Source organism: Astatotilapia calliptera, chromosome 15 (assembly GCF_900246225.1).
Source record: "Astatotilapia calliptera chromosome 15, fAstCal1.2, whole genome shotgun sequence".
NCBI classification, from domain to species: domain Eukaryota; kingdom Metazoa; phylum Chordata; class Actinopteri; order Cichliformes; family Cichlidae; genus Astatotilapia; species Astatotilapia calliptera.
In genome coordinates, this window is record NC_039316.1 from 36,205,743 (window position 1) to 36,224,564 (window position 18,822).

Consider the following 18,822-nt stretch of genomic DNA (forward strand, 5'->3'; position numbering starts at 1 on the left):
GGACAGCTTATAGGAGTAAAAGAAGAGTCTGTATTACATAACTAGAATATTATATCGCAACATATACAGACTTGTTGTGTGTGTGTGTGTGTTACTGAAGGGGAAATGGGGGGGGGGGGGGGGGGGGATGGATGGTCATTCAGCAAAGGATGAAATGGGGGAAAAAAGGAGGGGATGCTCATGGATGAGAGGGGGAGGAAAAGGGTATAGAGTTTCCTGTCCCGCTCTCTCTCCTCCTCCCAGAAAGGTCACCAATGAGGGGCTCCACACCACCTCAAAGAATCCCAGTCCACAGGAAGTGCAAACCCTCGCTCTCTGGAGATTTATTTACAAAAAAGAAAGAGAAAAAAAAAAGGCCATGGAGGAATGCTTTGCTCTTACACACACACGATGAGCAAGCATGCCTGTTAACATCCCTTCACCCCTCCCTATCTCCGATCCTGCTTCAATACAGACTCCTACGACCTTCCCTTTCTCTCTCTCTCTCACACACACACACACACACACACACACACACACACACACACGAGGTGCTAACGCTTGACGAAGGGTTAAGTGTTCGAGTGTCTGTTTTATTGGCATTACTGCCACAGGATCCATTACAACTCTGCGCTGTTGATCACTGGATGCTAATGGCTAGGTGTAATAGCTGCAGGAGGCTGCAGAAGGACAAAGAAATAGAGGGCAATAGGACGAAACTGCAGGCATGCAGGGGTGACACCCCTGCACCCCACACATGCAGACACACACCCCCACAGATGAGCGCCTGGTTTCAGTCAAGATGGAATCTATTATTCCTTTGTTTCCCTGCAGCTTCTGGAGGGAACTGAGCCCGGCTAAGAGGGAGGAAGGGTGGAAGGTTGTGTGTGTGTGTGTGTGTGTGTGTGTGTGTGTGTGTGTGTGTGTGTGTGTGTGTGTGTGTGTGTGTGTGTGTGTGTGTGTGTGTGTGTGTGTGTGTGTGATAGGGAGGGAGGGATGCAAGAAAGAGAAACAACTGGGAGGGTGATTGAGAGAGTGCTAAGGGGAGGGGGCAAGCCACATGTCTGTGTGTGTCTCCAAGTGATGATGGTGTAGATGACCAATCATTAAGGTCGAATTGAGACCTCACAGAAAGAGGGAGAGCGAGACTGAGGGGGGGAAAGGAGATTGGAGAGGTGATAAAGAAAGAGTAGGAGACATAAAGACGACCTCCCCCGACACCCACACCCAGAGATTACTGACAAATGTCTGTTTACTCTCATAATTATCAAATTGGGCTTTATTAGTTTTCACTAGTTTTAGCCTTTATCTTTATGGTGTTGCTGTAAAGTTTAAAACTATTATAAATAGTAAGTATGTGGTTATAGCAACAAGAATCAGAACTCCTTTCCTCCATCCATCCACAGCTTTCCTTATGAATATTTTTCATATATGTATATTTTTGTCCTTTTTATGGAACAGATGTCAACAAACATGATTACAACATGTGCATGAGTCAAATCATACGTGTTTTGGTGGCATACTCATTATTATTATGTTATCAGGGACACCAAGTACAGCAGCTTTAGTATTTGTACTCATCACTGGGTTTTTTTTTTTTGTTTGTGATGCTGTTTGACATCACAAGCGTGGTGGGATGCACAGTTGGCAGCTAGGAAGGACAAGGGAAATTCTGGCTTAAAGTAAGATGGCAAGAATTAGTGAAGCTTTAACACAATAATAATTTCACTTTAATCAGAAGAAGCTGTGAAATATCAGCAGCTCCAAAAAAATTAAAAAAAAAATTAATTATGACTAATGGCTGATGATTCAGTCTCTCAAGAAACACACACGGTTAAAAAAAAAAAAACATAATTAATTTAAAAATCTCAGCTGCTCCATAGGAGGGTCACAGAGGGTTAAATGGCAGCTTATGATGGAGCAGAATATGTGCATTGTGTATATATCGTGTGTGTGTGTGTGTGTGTGTGTCTGACACACAACTATGTGGAGTCTGGTTACAATCCAGCTCAGGAAACACCTCACTGCCCTGTCTGTCAACATGTTTCTATGTGTGTGTGTGTGTGTGTGTGTGTGTGTGTGTGTGTGTAGCAGTAAGACCTTATAAGGCTACATGGCTGATGGCTGCTCAACAGTTTCAATAGCAGGCGAGAAAAAGTGAGAGAGATGGCAAATGAAAATAAAACGAGTTTAAAAAGGGGGGGGGAGGGGGGAGAAAACAGGAAATGTGAGACTGAATGAATAAAAAGGCACAACCCAGACGGTATAAGGCAGAGCGGGGAGGGTGAGGAGGGGGGAATGGAAAAGGTAACAGTACAAGAAAAAAAGAAAATGAGACAGATAAATGGAACAAGAGGCTGCATGCCTTCCTCTCCTTTAGCCCATTACTCATCTTAATGCTGCATCTCTTTTCTCTCCTCTCTGCTACTCCAAATCTGTGAGCAACAGGCAGTGTGAGGCATATCAGAGTTAACACTTAAAAACTTAATTTGGGCACAGATCATCCAAAATAGTCAGGTCAGGGTGCCCCATCAATAGTAAAATGCCAAATTATTCTAATGACTACTCTTGGCTATTCTAATGTCAAGGTTGATGTTTTTTTTTTATTCAGAGAGGAACCGTAAAGTTTTTGGCAGAGATTCAGGATAGATGCTGTTCCTGACGAACGTCTTTATGGAAACTCATATAGCAAAAATGTGTCCTCAAGACCTCTGGGGAAAAAAAGGGCACATAATGTTTGTGATTTGTATTTGGCTCTCATCTTACAGATGGATTTTATGTGGGAGGGAATAAAGTCTGGTGAATACTTTTCCACATCTGCGCAAATCAATAAAATGTGTTCGAAACCTGAGCCATTTAAAAGCAGCTTAAACCCAGAGTCACTGTAGGCCACTCTTCCCCCTGACAGTCACCCAAACAGTCAATGAGGACAGAGGGACTTTTGATTGGTCGGTTGGTCACAGGACGAACAGTGACCTCACTGATGGACACTCAAGCCAGTCAGTCGCAGAGCGACGTTATCAGCAGCTCCTAGTTACACATGACAGGAAACCCCAAATGTGGGTTTTTAAAAAGCTAAAAGATGACATAGAGCCCCCTCAAGCCAATTTGAGCTTAAAAACAATAAATTATCCCAAAGCTGGCCACATGAAATAGCCAGTCGGATGCTCGGTGCAGCGACATGAAGCTTAATCACATTCTCTTTAACCCCAGAAATGTATTTAATCGACTCGTAGTCTAATCCATTGAATTAGCAGCTACTAGTCAACTAGAAAACTCCAGGGGGGCAGCTTTATTACATAGATTAGTCTGGATTTATCCGAGTTTAGAAGCTCCCTCTCCTCTTTAAACTGACAGGTCAGGATTACAACATGATTGACATTACTCTAACTCTGCTTTACCATTCGAGGGAAACAACTATGCTCCCAACACACTTGACTGATGAGGATCGGCTCTCAGGCCTCTTTTGGGAAACTCATTTGGGAACCAACATTTTTCAACTCCACACATCAGGTATCACAAAGCTGCAGGAGGAAAAGAAAGAGGCAGGAAACTGTGTTTAGGGAAATGGCCTCTTCCTGTTTTTCTGCCCCGATGAGCTGATCTAGGAGTTTTGGTAAGAATCCACTCAGAAACACCACCTGCTGACACGAATGCGCTGTGAAGCACACAGTGGCAGGGCCCTGACCAGTCTACAGCTGCTGAAATAGCGTGCGTTTTCTGTTGCTCTCAGTGCTTTAAATGAGCATTCACACAGGAAGCAGTCAAAATCATTCAGTGCAATTAGAATATCACAGGATCTGCTCGGGTATGCACCTTAACAACAGGACTAGAGATGTTCAGACAAGGACTCAAACACAATAACTGGGGTAATATACTGTGTGTGATCGTTGGTGTGAATATGGTACCTTGATGTCAAAGTTGCATTCAAACCGCTTGATGAGGACGATGAAGTTGCCCGTCAAGTTTTCCTTCGGCGGGGGTTCGATGGGCTCGCAGGCATTTTCTGGTCGAGCGCCAATCAGGAAGCCCTGTGGGGATATTATGAAGGGGTAATGTGACTTCCATCCAAATTTATCTTTATTTGGTTCACTTATATCACAAGTTAAACAAGAATTAGATCACGTTTTCAAACTTCAAACATATCTGAGGTGCCTTTTTTCAGTTCTTTCCAAGATTTACATTGTAGGCGAGATTTCTGGGATCTGCGTGTGCCTGCGTGTGGTTAACATGCGTCAACAACAGAGTTTCGTTCCTTAATCTAAAGCTTTAAACCTTTGTCCTCCTAGATAAGCAGCATCCATCAAGAAAGCTGGAGAAAATAAATTGCTGGTTTGCAACATTGGTTCGCAACCCCTACATGCACCATATTCATGTGACATTGTGATGCATGTATAATGAATGCAGAACTTTCCACTGGAATGAAGACACATACATATTACAGTCAGCTACATATCAAGGATGCTGTTGTTCTCAGACTGTCTCAAAAATCTGATCCTCTTTCTTCTTCTCTGCTGCTGCTTCCTGCCTTAGTGACATAGCCAACAACAGCTTTGAAGTGATGGACGAGAAGAAGATAGTGAGAAGAAAGAGAAAGCCTGGGAGTGATAAAAGATGTACAAAAGCACAGACAGCAAAAGACACAAAAGATAGCTGCGGACAAAATAGGAAAACCAGAAAAAAAATTTGAATGGAGACAAAAATAGAAGTGACTAAGCAAAGAACCAGATGAGATGCACGGAGAAGAAATCAACACGAGGAGAGCTATTTCAAAAACCTCTGCCGCTTTAATGGAAGTGTAACTAACACCAGTGTGTGTGTGTGTGTGTGTGTCTAAGGCAGGGTGGTAGACAGGAAGTGTGAGCTGCTGTGGGACTTTGGGACTCTGCCTTCACTTCCATCGCTCTGTGTTTCTCTCTCTCACATATACAAAGCCAGCCCAGTATATCAAAGAGAGTCAGCACTTTCTACCACACACATAAGGCCAGTTTCAACCAGCAGGAAACTGATATTCTTTGTGCACATCTTGCCAGCTGCCACACCTCTGTGCCTCCAGAACACCGGCTGAACTCAACACGGGAAATGCCAACAAATCAGCTGGAAGTTAACGACAGCACGGAAGAGAAAGATGCTGACTAAAGGCAGTGTCTGGTTTTAGTTTAACATTAATGGGAAGATCAAATTCAAAGACCAGGGAGCTCTCTGATATATCACAGACCGGAGGAACGTGAGGAATCACCCGCTTCCCACATTGTCGTCACCTCTGGGTGCCTCCAGCGCAGCCCAGCCTTGCTGTTAAATGACATCACTGTGCTACTGCCTCACATTCCTCCTGACTCCTGAAACCAGTGGCAAGAGCGCCCTCTGTTGTACATAAAAAGCAATTTAAAAAAGACCCCCAAAACATCTGCAAGTACTGCAGAATGCAGAGACAGGAGCCGGGGAGGAAACAGGAAATACCTGGGGGTGGATCCTGAAAATACAAACCGAGATGACACAAATGTTCAGCTTGTGCAACAAGACCGCACTTAACCAGTAGACGATATCACCTTAAAGTCTAACTAAATCAACATCTAGGCATTTTTTTTAAATAATAATAATAAAGACAGTGCACCTCAGCTGTGATGCTTCCAGAGATGTGAAAAAAGGGTAAACACATTATAGATAAAAGAAATTTTAAAAGTAACTCTTAAAAAGCACTAATTTATTCCGTAACAGTTTTTTTAGCTCATCATAGCAAGAAAACCACATGTGGAAGAAGCACCATCTGAGGACAACTCATTTAACATGATTATGATGGAAAGAATGCAGTGGTTCAAATATTCTTACAAGCACTTTTGCACAACTAACCAGCTGCGAATGTCACAAAGAACACAAAGAAGAGGTGGGACTGCAGAGCTGCTGCGGTAGTAGCAATTAACCCAGCAAAGCATTTTCTTTAAATCTCGCTTCAAATAAAGGCTAATAATTAATAAAACCTGTTAGTGGAGTAGCGCTCTCCAAAATAAAACTGATAATTACATTTAAAGAGAGTCAGCGTTAAATAGGATCAGAAAACGATTTAATTTCTTCTCCTACTGACTAGAGTACAAACAACTGCAGAGAGTGCTAACAGAGTGCCTAAGTGCCAACAAACTGTGGGACTTTGTGTTGTTGCAGAATTCAAGAGCCAAGCCAACTCTTTCAAATGATTGCACAGTGATTACACTTAATCCCGTCAGTGTAAATCTCACCACAGGGCTTGTTTGCAGCTTTGCTCGGGGTTGAGAGAGATAGAAACAAAGCAATTAATAACTCGCTCGACCGAGGCTTTCTGTAAGCAGATTAAAACCTGTGTGATTCCACTCTCAGATATGATGATTATTATTAGTTCACCTGCATAAAGCACTTCAAAACCCGACCTCATGCATGGCCAGCGAGCTTGTCATGCTGTCTGAGTGAGAGCTTGCTTTTATTCAGACAGACACTGACTTCACCCTGTTTAGTGTTACATTTTGGTTTTGGGACAATCTTACTGAAACTTATTGCACTCATCCTGTACAGAAATAACGCTGACGCAGTACAGCTGCAGTGTACATATGTTTAAAAAAAAAAAGTGGTATGTTTCTGGGTCACATTTTACTGAGGAAATGTGTATGTCCCAGAATTAGACAGAACAGAAGAGATTCTGGGTTCATTAACTTCTTGAGATCTTGTTGGGATCACATCTGAGGAGGCAGAGAAATCAACCCAGAGCAGCTTCTAGCTGCGACTGAGGTAAAATAGTAAAATAACCCTATTTCCATATCATTGTATATTCAGTACCAGGCTGTATTTTGAGCTATGAGCGCACTCGTTGTCAAACGCAGTGGTCTGACTGGTCAGATCCATTTATGGCCTGGTTAGGCAATAGGCACAAAGTTACTCATCACACACAGAAAGAGTATAAAGCTTGATTAAGTCATCCAGACACAAACAATAATTAGAACTATCTGGTGCAACCCATGTGCTGTAAGGCTCAGGTCTGAATCTGACCTGAGATCATTCCCTGGTCATCCTCTCGGCTTTCCTGCCTTCTCTCTACTGTGGTTTAACAAGCAAACTGAGCTATAGTACAGTAATCACTATGTGCTACATGTACTACAGTAATGATATATTGCGCTGTATTTGTAGTTTAAAAAAAGAAATCTAAACAAATACCGATAAGTTTTTTTTAGGTTTTTGACTATTTTTTTTTCCAATTAGTCTTTGAATGCAGCATTAGACCCATTTAAATAATAGAAAGCTGTTTATTTTTAAACGGGTGCCTGAGGATCATTTAGCAACAACAACGCCAGGCGTAGCTGTAGTCGGTCACCATCTGCTGCTGCATGAGCCAAACCGCGGACTTTCCAGAGTAAACTTTAGCGAGGTGAAACTGTGACTACTGACCAGGCTCGGATTGGGGAAATGAAAGTGGGTGAAAAAAAATAAAATAAAATGAAAAAAGGAATGAAAACAAAACATCTGAAACTGCGGTGGTATGCAAATAACTCAACTGCATAAAGGAAAAAGGGGGGAGGAGGGGGGGCAGTTATTTCAAGTTGGATTTATTGTTGTCTTAAAAAATAAATAAATAAATAAATAGGAGGTCGCAGTACCCAGATGATTCCTTCCAGAATCACCTGCAGAGCTGATAAAGACTAAAACTTTCCATGATGGTGAACTTTGTATAATACTTCACTTCACATCACATGAAGTTGCCAAATGGTATTGTAATTGCTCGTGTCGGCAATAATATCACAACTAATCGTAAGCTGCTGCCAACCAGTCACCTTGCACTTCTAATCCAGGTCTGACCAGACGTGAACGTTGATCTCTCAGATATAAAATGTCATCACCAAAGACCGGACAGAATCAAATCTCAACATCCAGCTGCAATTTCCAAACGCCTTCGGGCACTTTCTGTTGTCACGGGACATTAAAAAAGAGGAAATATAGAATCTTCAATCAATTGTGTCAAAACCCGATGAAAAAAAAAAAAAGAAGAAGTTTGTCGAGCTTCCTGTTCCTCGAAGTAATTCTATCATTTCCATTTCTGCTGTTGCAAAGTTCTCCCAAAGATTTAAAACTAAAATTGTTTCAGTGGGTGTTCTTCTATACAATGTCTGCCATCATTTTAACCAATCAGACAGTGGAGTGTTTACACATTCCAGGAGGAGACATAAAGCTCTTGGCGGTTGCATCAGCAAGGTACCCGGTGTAAAATTCTTTAATCTGTGAAAACTTTGTCAAATTCACTTAAAAATTTGAGTTTTGCTAACAAAACAAAACATGTTTCATTGTGTCAGAATGAACTTAAACTTGAAATCTAACCAGTGTAATCAATATAACCAAATTTCAAAAAATTCCCTCAGAGTGATCCCGATGTATAATATTCACTGGTATGGGACGGATGGAGAATCAGACAACATAAACCTCTGCCGACGACTGTCTACAGAACAAAAGGCATAAAAACAACTTAAAATCACCAAGTAAAAAAGTATTTGTGCAAAACATGTATACATTTACCTTTGAATGTATACACGTGCTCTGCTCTTGCTCTTGACGAAGGCGGTTGCACTTTTCTCCTCTCCTCCTCCTCTCCCTTAGCTTCCCTGCTTAGCCTCTAATGTCCTTGTCTTGTCTCGTGTTTTTTGTATTACTGTTCCCTGGAACACTCTCTCACAGTCTGTTCTCTAAAACCTAAAAGACAATTATGGATTTGATCAACTGGTCTCTGAATGCAATTGACACCCCTTCTCAACGAGAAGTCTGGGCTCGGGTGAGCCTGACTGCTGAAGATATCTACCTATTCAGAACCATGATAACAGGGTTCTTGCTGATCGAGCTGGCTTGGCCCTGGCTTATCGAAGAATTAAGGAAGCGGAACCGGCTGTTCAAACCCCTCAATAAAGTTTTATTGAATTGAATTATTGAATGAAATGTTTTGACTACACTAGCATTAAAAGGAAAAATCAAACCTTCACCAGTTTCTGCATCCTCAAATCTCACAGAACTTTTCTGTCGTGCTGCACATTAACCCCACCTCTATGTCACCCTGCACGGTGGGTACAGCTATGTTTGCAGTAGCTTTGCATCGAGACTGTAAACAGCCCACGCTGTGCAAGTGGAAACAGCGAAGGCTCTGTTTGAAGCCTCGTCCAGCCCCAAGGGGGAATCCTCTGGAAACAAGCTTCTGTTGCCTTGTGATGCCAAAGGTTTTTATTGGCATTGCAGAGGAGCAAGAGTCTTACGGTCTAACAAGTTCTTAACAAACACTGCAAGTAACAGCAGTATGCATTCAGAAGGAACTTTGGAGGTGACACTGCAGTCTACGACCCCATTGCAAGAATTTTAATAAGTAATAATTTCCAGTTGCTTAATACAGGTCAGGCTTGTATATAAATGGCTCTAACAGTTTTACACCAAACACCAAGTGCAAAGGTGCACTGTATGCGTGTTAAAAGGAAGGATGTGGTGGTAAAAGAAAGCCAAATTACAAACACGTGGCTGTATGCCTCGCCCAACTAGCCAAGTTCATATTCAAGTTGTTGCAATCCTACAAGAATCATTTCATGTTATGGTGCTCTTAAATTCAGATAAGTGTGATCAATACATACGACTGAGTAGAGATCATTTAACTCGGGCATTAAACAGAAAATACGAAACAAGGCACAAAGCATGTCAATATCAGCTTGGTCTGGTGTGAAAAGCCTTTGTACGATAACAACAAGCGAGCTCTTCACTGTGGGAAGCACCACAATAACCCGCTTAGGCAGCAGACATGAATCACCCCTTCTGTTTGTGAGCTTGGTAGGAGAACCACTGAGAGGACTGCTGGTTGCACAGTGTCATACAGAAGCCTCACAACAACACTAAGCAACAATGGTTAACAGCACCTTCACCACATATAATTAAATCTTAACAGCTCTTCATTTGAGCCCATCTGGGGTGTGATCTGTACGTCTCTGTAGCAGAGTTGCACGTTTTATAAAAATCAGCCTTTCATGTTGGCAACTATTTTGTTTTCTATTGATATTTCCACTGTTTTCATAAACTTAGTCATGTTAATGCAATTTTAGAAGCATTAAAGATTACACGCATTTAAAAGGTTTTTTCTGTCACATGCATCAACACGTTTTGTACAACCAGGTTTTGTTCTGACTGTACATGTAACAATCTTTACTTTGCTCAGATTTCGGGACATGTAAAATAGTTTTCCTCGAGTTTGGGAACTTTGCATCTTAGCTGTTTAAACTTTAATCCAATGGAGCTGTAAAGTGAAAAATTCCCAGCAAACATCTAAGCCAGAAGTCATAAAAACAAACCTGGTGCCTTTTTGCACTCACCTTAAGTCCATCGCTGGGGAGCCGGTAGCCAAACCTTGCGGGCAAATCATCAAAGGTGTCCGTTTTGTTGTCAAATGAGAACTGAAAGAAAGGAAAACTAATTCACCAGCAGTGCAAGACACTTATGAAAACATAAAGAGGCAGGTTTAGTTTCTTAATCTAACGTTTTCCTTTAAGAAGCATAACTGGTCTTCTAAATGCATTTGCGTAAAGGATTACTTACAGCAGTGATGTCGGCTTCCACGGGCAGCAGGTTGAGGAAGGCGAAGAGCTGAACGGTGAAGATTGTGTAAATCTGTGTGGCCGACAGCATCAGCATTCCCAGGGACAGCAGCATCTTGGCATCACTTTGCAACCCCCAGCTGCTAAGCCACTCACTTATAACAACACGAAGCAGGCACACAAAGGACCACACACGCTGGCCTGTAGCTGGACCCCGAAACGCCAACTGTTGTGGTCACACCTGGAAACGACATTGGTGTACACTTAGACCCATTTTAAAAGCCTAAACACCAACAGCTTCATAGCAAATTTCAGAAAAATGGCAAATTTGCCAGGAATAACTCGGAAAATGGCATTTTTTTGTCAAGGAAACTCAGCGCTTCACACATAAGGTTTACTGTCCACTATGCCAATATTAGATGACCTAATTAAATTATACTTTTTAAATGGACTTAGCAAAAAATATTTGTGATTTTAGCTCAGTATCACCACATTATCATAAGCACCCAGTCTTTAAAGAAACTTTGTGAATCGGGTCTACTCAGAAGTAATGATTTGAATGAGGTGATAGCCTTTGTATGAACTACAGCACAGTGGACTGATGTAAGAATATTGCTGGTTGATTATTATATCTCTCTGAATTTTACACCCTTCCCCCAATACGATGAAATCTTCTATTAGGTCAACAGGAAGCTTTATAAAAGGCCTCTAGGTCTATAGAGGCCTATAGAACAAAAATATGGATCTGAAAATGCTTACAGCCAGAAGACAAAATAAATAAATAAAGCAGGGAATAAAGTTTATTCCAGGGTTTAGACAGTTCGTAGAAACTAGACCCTCTTAATGTCCAAAGACCTTCTAGGAATCAGGTTGTTCTCTTAGAAGAGAACTGACAGATCAGCAGACAAGTCTTTGATATATGTTCACAAGTCAATCCTTTAATAACACTGAAAGCCAACAACTAAACCAGACGCTGCTTTCTTAACTTCAAAATGCTTTTTTCCCCCCCATAATTTAGTCCACAGCAGAGTTCAAAGTGGCCAAGTATCAGGTTTGTCAAACACATGAGCTACAGTGCCTGTCAGGTTTCATCCATCGACATATTAGACTGTTTGATGACGCTTTCTAATGCTTCGAGATTGCTGCAGCAATGCATAAGCATAATGTATAAGCCTCTGCCTGAGTGTAGCCTTACTCCATTTCTAGTACATCCGGTAAACACAAAGCATTCATTTTGAATCTGAGTGTAATTTTGTGTAATATCTGTTAATTTTGAAGAATCATACACTTAATGTTTTTGTCAAGGAAAAAAAGACAACTTATCAACTGTAGCACCTCCCCTGTGTCTCCTTTCATTGCTCTTATTAATAAACTTTACAGACAAGTGTGAGCAGGGTATAAATCCCAGGTTTAGTATCAGAAAATCTTTTTTTTTTTCTTTTGGATGCTGGGAGGGACCCTTATTGGGGGGCAAACAAAGACAAAAAGCATGACTTTCAGGTTGCTGCTGGAGCAAATTTTCATTAGATTATCGCTGCAAGTCAATATTAGAATATCATGTTGTTTTCTTTTAGTGAGCTTCATCCCAAACATCAGAGCTAAAAGGGATCAAGGTCGCAAAGTGGAGGGGAGCATGTGATTTGGTCAGGAGAAACTAAGAGCTGAAGGCCTTCCAAGCTTAGGTGTTATTGCCAAATTGGAAGAGCAGTTCATGAGGAGTTTCGAGTTTACTGTGAGCCTTTCAGAGAAAATGTTTTCTAATCAGATTAATACAGGAAGAGCGTGTGAGTCAGAAGGATGTGTATGCGATGTGAACTTTTGATCTTACGTGTATGCTTAAGATGTAACGCACTGACAGACTAATGCCACATGTCTAGTTTATCTAGATTACTGTAGTAGCGATGCTGGGTACAGATGGGCACTAACAGCTTTAGCAACACCAGTTCTCACTTATTATTAAGGTACTATATGTAAACTTGAGACTTGTAGCATTTTTGCCTTGAAGTAAACTTCTTTTAATCATTATAATCTGGAAATACAAAGTGAGTTTAATAATAATAACAACGTTCTCTTTTTCGTTTCCTAAAATTAGTGATTTAAATGTACATAAAAATATCTGCTTGTACAAATAACAGGCGAATCTTCTTTCAATCTGAGCTACAAACAAACTATTGTGGATTTAATCATGAATCACGCCCATCTTAGCCGTCCAATCTGCACAGTCACTTTAAATTGTTTACTTCTGAGCTCTGATCACATCTGTGTGAAACAAAAGTGCTGTTATGTAACTTTCCCTACTGTCCTGCTAATGCTGCTGCCGTCTCCCACAAAACAAGGTTTTACTGAGCACCTCAAGTACAGCATGTTGCTTTGTGAGGGCAGAGCCTGATGCCCTCAGCCAAGTCAAACAATCTCAAAACAAAAGTACTTTTAATCAGAGAGATCTGAAACTTTAGGTACTTCCTCTACGGCTTCGCCTTTACTTAAGTAACTGTTTCCAGCCAATCAGGACTCATTACGAGTTTGTCTTGTTCTCTTTTAGAGAGCTAGATAGACAGATATAATATGAGATGTTTTCTTTAAAGACTATTTCAAATAATGAGGTTAGCATAAGTAAAGTAATCCCCGTGAGGCGCAAGCTCTGAATACTCAAAGCCTGCATGAAAACCTAGTTTACGATGACTTGCAGAGCTCCTCTAGTGGAGTCCATGAAATGTGTATATAGAGCTAGAAAGAGGCATAATAAATCCCCTTTACTATGCAAGTCTTGAAAAGAAGCAAAAAACTATTTAAAATTTTACATTAATTAAAAATTCAGTTTCTTCTATCCACTTAATATTAAATCAGGAATGTACCTGTACTTACATAGCATCTTTCTACCCAGCTGAGGACCTAAAGAGGTTTCTACTACAATTGTCATTCACCCAATCACACACACATTCATACACCACTTACATCTATGCCTAAGAGCTTTCTAACATTCACATACGCTCCAGTGGATGCAACATGAGATTCAGCATCTCGCCCAAGGTTACTTCAGCATGTGGACTGAAGAAGTCAGGGATCGATCCACTGACTTTCATTCGGTAGATATTCTGCTCTGCCACCCAGGACCAGTGGGTCCACCAGTGAGCCCACTTTACAAGTAGGGCTGTGCGATATGACCAAAATCTCATATCCCGATATAAGAATTCTATCGTCCGATAACGATATAAATCACAAAAATGTAACATTTTCTGTAAATTCTGTGAATCTCGGGCAGCTCGACTTGCGGGAAGTGTTTCCAGCTGTGCGTCATGTAGCTGGAGTCGAGTTTTTTAACCGATGCATGAAACGATACATTTTTAGACATAAGTTTTAACGGCTGCCGTTTTCTTTCTCAAACGTTAGAAAGCCTATTCTAACGTTTGAGTCTAAGGTTTATTTTTTAGCACCTGGCGGCTCTTTTTTACTTCTCATCCGTAAATAATCTGCTCTTTCAAGTGATTCAGTTTATTTTGAAAAGTCTCAACAGGATCTTGAGCTTTATTGTGAAAGGTTTACGTGAAACATAAACAAGCGGACACGCGATGGTGTTACCGTTGTTGTTGCTAAACACATAGAAACAAGCGCTTGTCTGTCTGTAGTGTGGTATATTATTAAATATAAGAGAAAGAGAGAACTTTAAGAAATTAATATAGCCACTACAGTGACCATCAAAACGATGAAAAAAATATTGCCATAGCGTAAAATGAAATGATAGACTTTTTTATATCGTCATCCAATATATATTGTTATATCGAACAGCCCTATTTACAAGCACTCTTTAAGTAACTTAACTCTGTTAACGAGAAGAGAAGACTAGTTTACGTTGTGTCACGGTAGCACAAAGCATTCACATGGTACTGCTGTCTACACACAGAAAAATCAGCTCTGCAGCAGTTTACCGTGTGTACTTCACACTATCATAACCCCTCAACCACATTGGGCTAGAGAGGAAATTCAAATGGTTCCTGAATGATGAGAATTACTTTTTCATTTTACAGCCAAACTTACAAAATAACTCCAGGCAGCATGTGTGATACTTGGGTGTTAAAGGATTAACAAGGAATGCAACTAAAGACTGAGCTAAGAGCTGGGGTTACAAGAGCTGCCAGAATCCGCTTCCATCATTCTGTCTGACTGACAACCATCCCATGAGAAACCTCCACAAACTGAGCTCTCACACAAACCTAACACAGGTGACAAAGGTGAAGCCATGGAGTTGAGAGTTGGGAATCCGCACCAACATGCCAACGGTGAGGAGATGGCAATCAAGGTTGAATGTGTGAAGACCAAACACACCCACAGCTGCACACTGAAGTCAAATCCTACTTCCGTCACCTGTATTAGGTATAACTGAGAGCATGGTTTGTGGAGGATATTCTATCAATAAAGTGGTGTGATGCAGAGAGATACTAAGCCTCATAACTTTGTGGCCAGCTTTCGCTGGCCAGAAGAAAAGTCGCTTAAATCCACTCCAAGAATTTCATCCATCAAGATGAAATAAAAATATGACATGATATTTTTGCTGTCATCACACTGTGCCCTGGTCCTGGGTCTAGTCCTGGATCTCTGAGGACTCCACCCAACACGATGTGTTTTAAAATTAGCCATTACACCTAATGAATTCACAAGGTAAATAATTTTATGCATTATTATTTAATGATCCATGACATACAGACTTAAAGCCGCCTATCTCAGTGATGCATAGAAAAGATGAGCTATGGCGGTACATACAGTACAACATAAACTTGTAACCCAACACTAAGGTTTATTTGCACAACGTGATAGAGCTATCGATTAATCCAAAGAAAAAAATGTTCAAACATGCTTTCTTACCAGTCTGCATTCTCAACGACAACAGCTGCTTACAACTATTAGATCCAAATCCAACAAATTATTAGCAAGTAAGGTGAAAACTGTGGCAGCATAGCCAGAAAAAAAAAAGACTAAACCGGAGTAAAATAGTAGTTTTCTTTCTTAATAACTAAAAAAAGCTCAAAGGGGAAGTGAAAGCAACATCGCGGGGACCTGCACATGATGACTAAACATCAAATGACAGCAGCATTTTACGGAAAAACCTCGTGCAATGACGGCAAGGTGGACATATTTAATTATTAGTGTGCCTGACATGAGTGACATGAGGAAACACACTCCCCAATTTTTTCAGCGACACATCAGAAAACAGTTTAACCAACCCCCAGGGAATAATTATACCCTTTACACACAAGACAGTTCCTCCCACGATAATGACAGCGGTAATGTCAAGCACTTTAAAATAGAAACGCTTTTTGCGGATGTAGCTGTGTACATAAATAAATCAGGGAGGACACCCTAAAAGGTGTGCAGCTAGCTACTAAAACAGAGCGTCCCTCTACAATGCTTAGCATTAGGTTAGCATGGGTGGCTAGTCCGCTTCTCCCGGGTGTTTACCTTTATTTCTGCTTGCGCGTTTATCTCGTCCAGGAACTGAGCTGCTGACAGCGACATAGCTTTCCTCTACTGTAAGCTGTGTAAAGATACATATGCAAGTTCAAGGTTTTGATATACTACATTCCGTTAGAGCGGAGGGTTAAAAAACCCGACCGTAAACAGTTTAATCCCTCAGCTAGCTTCTTCTTTCAAGCGATAGCGCACACTTCCGCTACTCTACTTCCAGCTTCTGATTGGATAAAGCACCTGTCAATCGTCAGTTTTTCCGGAAGTGACTCAAGACGTAAACAGATCCACGTGACGGTACAATCATTTGCCGTTAACAGCCTTGTTCGGATGAGGGGGGCTTGCCAGGCTACATTTAGAGTTGCACTGCAGTGGCTTCAGAGATTTTAGAAGATTTCCTGCTAACAGAAGTCAAAATTGGAAGAAACCATATATTTTAAACCGGGGAAACAAACGGTTCTTCTTATCGCCACAGAAGTTAGCATCCGCCCCTCAGAATACAATGGACTCACTTTTAAAACTCTAGCACCCTCTAAAGAAAAAGGGGTGCATCTTTTCTTTTTTCAAAGGATCATTGGTTGTAGTTTTTATCTATTTGTACGTTTTTATACACATGCCAGAAAATAGTTGTGAAATAGAAAATAGTTGTCACTAAAAGTAAAGTACTGTATACATCACTGACTAAAACAATAAACGATTTATAATGAGAAATGCCACTTTAAGTAATATTTTCTATTTACCTTATCTCGCTTCTGATAAACCACAGCTACAACACATGACATATTAATTACACCATCTCATTAGACTGATCGTCAACGAGGGCAAGCACCTCTAGTAAAGCAGATGTTTTGGCTGTTTTCTCATCCAGATAACACAATGCCAAAGAAGAACAGTGATCTGAAAGAAACAATTGCTGCTGCCCATCAGCTTAGAAAGGATTTATAAAGGTATTTCCAAACAATTTGAAGGCAATCATTCCTGACTGAGAAGCTCATTAATTGGGCTAATTGGGCTTTAGGATGGTTACAGAGATCAAAAAAATATTAGACACAGATGTCAAAACAGAGGCACAGAAATATGCTTTTACCTTAACCTAATATTGGGGGTAAAGCGTTTACTACATGTTCACAACTTTGTTTTATGTGGCCAAACTTCGTCACTCTTCATACCATGATGGAAGATTGCTGGGGACGCAATGACAGGACACAGGTGAATGATTCAACAGGTTTAAATGATCAGTTTCAAGAGAATAATCAAAGGTGGTTTTCCAAAGACCAGGACTTCACTCAGGTAAGTATTCTGCATCTTTTCTGGAGTGTTGTGGTTCCAGAGTGAACAGGTGAGTCTCCAATTGAGACTGAGAGAGAGTGGGTCACGCAGATATTCAGGAAAGTTTCTAAACAGGCAGGAAGGAGGAAGAAAACAAGCAAGTAAGTCCCAAGATCAAGGTCAGCAAGTTGACAGGTAAGTGTTTTAAAGTAGAACGTGGCCCTGAGGTATACTGCCACATGGAGCAGAACAACAGTCTTCCAATAAGTGCAGAGGGCAGTAAGTGGAGATGGGACCACACCCTAGTCCTGGAAAAGTCACAACACACACACACACACAGAGAAAGAGAGAGAGAGAGAGGTAGAGACGAGTAGAATATAAAGAGTTGTAAAAAAGAAAGACAGTGGTTCTGCACCTAGAGGGAGGAGGGCACCATGACTCCAAATTGTAATTACCTAGATCTTAAACTGCTCTTTCATTTTCTACACCTATTTGCCTTTCCAAACCTACAGTTATGTTATTGTTTCCTTTCTGCCTCAAGCTAAGCCCAACCATAAAGGACAGGTTAGAGTCATGTGTTGATAGATGCACTGAAGGAGGCATGCCTGTTTCAGTTTTTTATCTTAGTGAATCTTCAGGGTAAGTGATGGGGCACATTACTCAAAGAAGTTCTGCTACCAGCATCTTTACAGGTGGCATATTCTTCCATAAAATCCATTGTGCAATTAATTGTTAAATAGAGGTTAATCTGTTTATTGACAGGAATAGAATCACATGAAGTCAGTATATTAGTAAATGGCTCCATAATGTAGTGGTTCACACAGTTGGCTAACAAGCAAAAGATCTCCAGTTAGTGCACAAATACCTTTGGGGATGCAAAATGAATGGCATCCAGTGTGTAGTTCTGCTAAATCAAAAATGGAGCTCCCTGCTGACCCTTTGAAAATGTTAATGACTAAATAACAAAGCCTGTTTCAAGTTTGTGTTACGCGTTTTAATTTTGTTTTATAACCAGGATAATAAAAAATGATGCCCTCTTCCATGTGCCAATTATGTGCCTTTGTCTAAAGCAACAATAGGACAGGCAAAGTGTGTGCATCATTTAGTAATAGCTTGTATGTGTCATGCATCATAAACATTAGGAAATGAATTCCATCTGAGGTGCATACAAGAATTGCTCACAGCAATACGCAGAAATCCATCCACACAAACACCAGCATGTAGAAAAATTTCCCCCCAAGCCACGAACAAGCTGAAACTTCAGCCTGTCATCTCAAATACCACCTCCAAAATTACTACCCAGGCCTAAAGTATCACACCAGTAAAGGGTATACTTTTCCTAATGAACACTTTTCATTTCTTTTTTTTCGTCTACTTAACGTCACAATTTAATCGGCAAGTAAAAAGTATTTATTACAAAACAGTTAAAACAGCTTTTACATATTTTTTAAGATCTAAGTTATTCCTCAGTAAAATAGGGGAACTACAGTGCTCCCTTCTCATTTTATCAACCAGCACGGAAGGATTAATATATAATTAAAAT

The 18,822-nt window shown here is 40.7% G+C and overlaps 1 protein-coding gene across 1 annotated transcript in view; it reads right to left on the minus strand.

Moving 5' to 3' along the window:
• Positions 1–16,227, minus strand: part of rnf13 (ring finger protein 13) — a 39,819-nt gene extending 23,592 nt beyond the window's left edge. The window contains exons 1-4 of the mRNA XM_026194234.1: positions 16,005–16,227; positions 10,552–10,791; positions 10,329–10,409; positions 3,888–4,010 (exon numbers count right to left, since the gene is read on the minus strand). Of these exons, the coding sequence (XP_026050019.1) occupies positions 3,888–4,010; positions 10,329–10,409; positions 10,552–10,665 (318 nt within the window). The 5' untranslated portion in view covers positions 10,666–10,791; positions 16,005–16,227. The remainder of the gene's footprint in view (positions 1–3,887; positions 4,011–10,328; positions 10,410–10,551; positions 10,792–16,004) is intronic.
• Positions 16,228–18,822: the final 2,595 nt, after the last annotated feature.